General features: G+C 44.3%; 1 protein-coding gene across 2 annotated transcripts; it reads right to left on the bottom strand.

The window, feature by feature from the left end:
* Window positions 1-243: 243 nt before the first annotated feature.
* LOC136502521 (scarecrow-like protein 3) lies at window positions 244-3,341 on the bottom strand. Of its 2 annotated transcripts, XM_066497791.1 has the most exons (3): window positions 3,176-3,341; window positions 2,071-2,409; window positions 244-1,387 (listed from the first exon to the last, which is right to left on the bottom strand). In XM_066497791.1, exons 2-3 carry the CDS (start codon window positions 2,263-2,265, stop codon window positions 395-397), a joined length of 1,188 nt encoding a protein of 395 aa, XP_066353888.1. In that variant the 5' UTR covers window positions 2,266-2,409; window positions 3,176-3,341; the 3' UTR covers window positions 244-394. The 2 variants fall into 2 exon arrangements, with proteins under 2 accessions (XP_066353888.1, XP_066353887.1); XM_066497790.1 differs by lacking the exon at window positions 3,176-3,341 and having other exon boundaries at window positions 2,071-2,695.
* Window positions 3,342-3,562: the final 221 nt, after the last annotated feature.

Below are 3,562 nucleotides of genomic sequence, written 5' to 3' on the forward strand. Positions count from 1 at the left end.
ATGCTTCGCCAATTTCAAAACCAATCTTGTTCTCTTCTGCTGGTCCATATGGATAGCCAAAAAGAACACAACAGAACCAAGGTAAAGGCAAGTAGGCAACAGCACCATTTTACATGAAAACAGCTCTCTTAAAAAGAGATGTAAAAAATTAGGAACTGATGGAGAGCAATCCAAAATTGCTATTATGAATTAAGTTATACACTTCTTCCGATTCAACTCGGTTACAATATTTTCATCTACACATCACTATGCTTCACACGAAATGGTGCTCGCTATTCTAAAGGAAAGAAAAGAGATCGTCACAGAGTATCGATCAGCTAGAGCATAGAACTGCCAGACATATCCTGCACAGCACCAGCAAACAGGAGAAAGAAATCACCATCAACAGGGAGGCCTAACTGTGTGGCCATACCATTTGACGCTGAACTAACATATGCTCTCTGCTCCCAGAGGTTGAGCCTTTCTTTGGCCTCCATGCCGATATAGAGTAGAGACGTGTGGAACTCCATCCCAACAAAAGGCTATCACTTTCTACCTGGTACTGACATCCATTCAACCCGAAGCTCAGGAGCTTCAGTTCACACTCCCTAATGGCATCGAAGCTGAGCGGAACATGGTGAAACCCTGATGCATCCATGTACATTTCCCACTGGCTCAGCCTCTCATGCCGCTCGTGCCGATTGACTCCTTCACACAGTAATATGTTCTTGATCTCTTCCCCCAAGATCATCCTTTCTACCTGCGTCCGCTCATTGGTCCATTGCGAGTTGGCAGCAGTCATTGCATTGAAGCTGTCAAAGAGGGCTGCATAATAGTTAAGTGCCTCAACAAACCGGTCGGAGAACAACAAGGCATTGTGGTTTGCATCTTGCTCCATCACCAGCATGATGTTTGGTTTGAGCGTATGGATGGCATTGAGGAAGCTTGCCAACAAAAGAGGGGACGGTGTTCGTGGATAGTTCAGTATGGAGGCTGGGCTGTACACTGAGCTAGCCATCTGCTTAAGCTGCGCAGCATTTGCCATTTTCTGGAGCTGATCAATAGCAGTACAGCTGACATTGTCATCAACCACGAGCAGGCGATGCATCTGTAGAGAACAGCTGAACGCAATCGCCTCACCATATTTTATCCCTAGGACATCACGGAGGTTACTGAAGTCCAAGGTCTCAAGCCTGCCATTTACATCATTAAACTGGAATGGGATTTTGAGCATATCAGCTTCCTTAGATAGCATTGCCTTCATGTTGGCCAGAAAGTCATTGTCATCATGGACAACTGTAAGGCGTACTTCAGGTGGCCCCCCTGGGCGCCCATGGAAGCCATGAAGGATCTTGAGCCACTGACGTGGGTGGGAGGCTGAGCAGGACAAGTCGATAATGCGGACAACCTGAAATACAATTGTCATCAGAAGCTCATAGGTATGTATGTAGTCTTGATAAAAACTATTTTATCATAAAGTACTACTCGCTAGCCACAAATAAAATTTGAATCGTGGGTGGCGGTGACATGTAACTTTTTAGAAAATCTATAAAGTTATTCGAACATGTTATATAACTATACACCATGGTTTGGATACATAGATAGAGTCAAGAAAGATGCCAGTATAATGGTAATTCAAATATCTTTAATAAATCATTGGGACATAGCACGGCATCTGGTACTAAAATGAAATCTCAGGCCAAATTAATTGTACTGTAGTGGTCTTTCTGTAGATATTGAAACTTCAATTTCTTCATATATTAGCATATGAAAGTTTCAAGAGTTTATGGAAACTGCATCAAAGTGAGTTTTGACTATGATGTATTGGAGAAAAAGATATATCTTTTGATAAAGTGTTGATATTAGATCAGCTTTATGAGAAAGCAAGCAAGAAACAGTTTTGACACTGAAGCAGGACACTAGCAATTTGGCTTTCATGAGAAAGGAAAAAGTTAGAGATGAAAGTTCAGGGAAAAAACATACATGTTTTTACTTAAATTTTAGCACAAAATAGAGCAATACAAGCTAAGATAGAGAAAAGACTGTATAGCAAGGATATTTGCATTGGCAACAATATCCAAAGTACATGACCTTTTCAACCTCCATTGCTTCAAGGATGGCCCGGTTGATAGTAGCAAAGCCAGTGTTGAGGTAGGGACTGAGGCTAGCAAAGTTATAACGAGCAGACTGAATGCTCGACTGCTCAAAGTAGTCAGATGGATGAATGAGGGAACCAGTAAGGCCCTCACAAGACAAGAGAAGACGGCGAGCTAGGCTGTCAGCCATAATCTGGGACAGACGCTGCAGCGGCCCATCAACTATGGAGGAGAGCCTTTTTATCTCACTAAGACTATCATTAGTCTTTCCGATGGATCCCTCGCTTACATGTGTTGCACACTGATACAGAGCCGGGACAAGCCGCACCTGATCCTGCACAGAAAGCATATAAACCATTCTCTGATATCTTGAGGCTCGCTCGGTATACTCACGCACGTAGTAACTAGTGTTCCGGTGTTAGCTGGAGTAACTTCTCTAGTTGAGAGGCTGCTACATTTATAGAACTGCATTTTACACCATGGATGGACAGATAAGAACAAGATAACTAGCTTTAACTTTACACACCAGGACAATGCGACGCTTGGAATGATTCATGGTAAACACAAAGTCTCACAGGTTGAGTGGTCCGCATTGAACCGAATACTATGGGAATGTTCAGTGTGTTCCCTTTGGAGTTGTCCCCTTGGATTATTCATATTCATATTTACTAGGTAGGAAGTGACAAACGTTGGGGTCAATGTCATTATGCAATGCATTGGAACTTGAAGAACAATTGGCAGGGAATACGCTGACCTGACCAGCGTTGGGGTTTTGGCCAAGTGGCTGGCATAATTAAAACAAGCAACCAATGTATGCAAGTATGTACATAACCAAGTAAAGCGTGGAGGTCTTTGGTTTGGCACTTTGGCTAATTTGATATATACAAACACAATCGCAGGCCCATTTGATATAAAAAAAATCAAAATTTGACATTGTACTCAACTGAATACATGGATAGGAATCATGGATAGGAATGAACGAGAATTTGACAGATCGCAAAGTCGCTAGACTGATAAGTTGCTTCATTTTCACATCATTTTGCCCTGAGGCTCAAAACCAAGAAGGCCTCTACGACTACGAGGGAAGAGAGCTTATTTACCACGACAAGCCGCGACCTTGAAGCTCCGACGAGGCAGGGGATGGACAGGTGCCCAGGTCACGGTCAGGGACGCGGCCACTGGTGCGCGCGGTGGTGGACCGGCGCAGGTGATGGCCGCGCGAGGGGAAACTGGATCAGAGGCCAGCCGCCGGCGCTCGGCCACCTGATCGACCCTCGTATGGACTGGAAGCATTGGCTGGGCGGTGGAGACTGCGCCTTCCTGTCAGACCTGGTACACCGTTGAGCTGAAGAAGGCGTAAACCAAAGAAGTCGCTAAGGAAGCCAGAAGACGTATTCTAGCAGTTATGTAATAGACGGAGTATGACATGTGGGCCATAGGCCAAGGGGTGTGTTTTTAAGCGTGCGTTGTATCGATGTAAGACTCAT

The sequence above is a fragment of the Miscanthus floridulus genome, chromosome 14, assembly GCF_019320115.1.
Source record: "Miscanthus floridulus cultivar M001 chromosome 14, ASM1932011v1, whole genome shotgun sequence".
NCBI lineage: Eukaryota > Viridiplantae > Streptophyta > Magnoliopsida > Poales > Poaceae > Miscanthus > Miscanthus floridulus.

Coding starts and splice junctions, on each gene's coding strand:
- LOC136502521 (XM_066497790.1), bottom strand. CDS start 2,433: ATGGTTTATATGCTTTCTGTGCAGGATCAGGTGCGGCTTGTCCCGGCT. Junction 1,388..2,070: donor AAGCAATGGAGGTTGAAAAG/GTCATGTACTTT, acceptor ATTGTATTTCAG/GTTGTCCGCATTATCGACTT.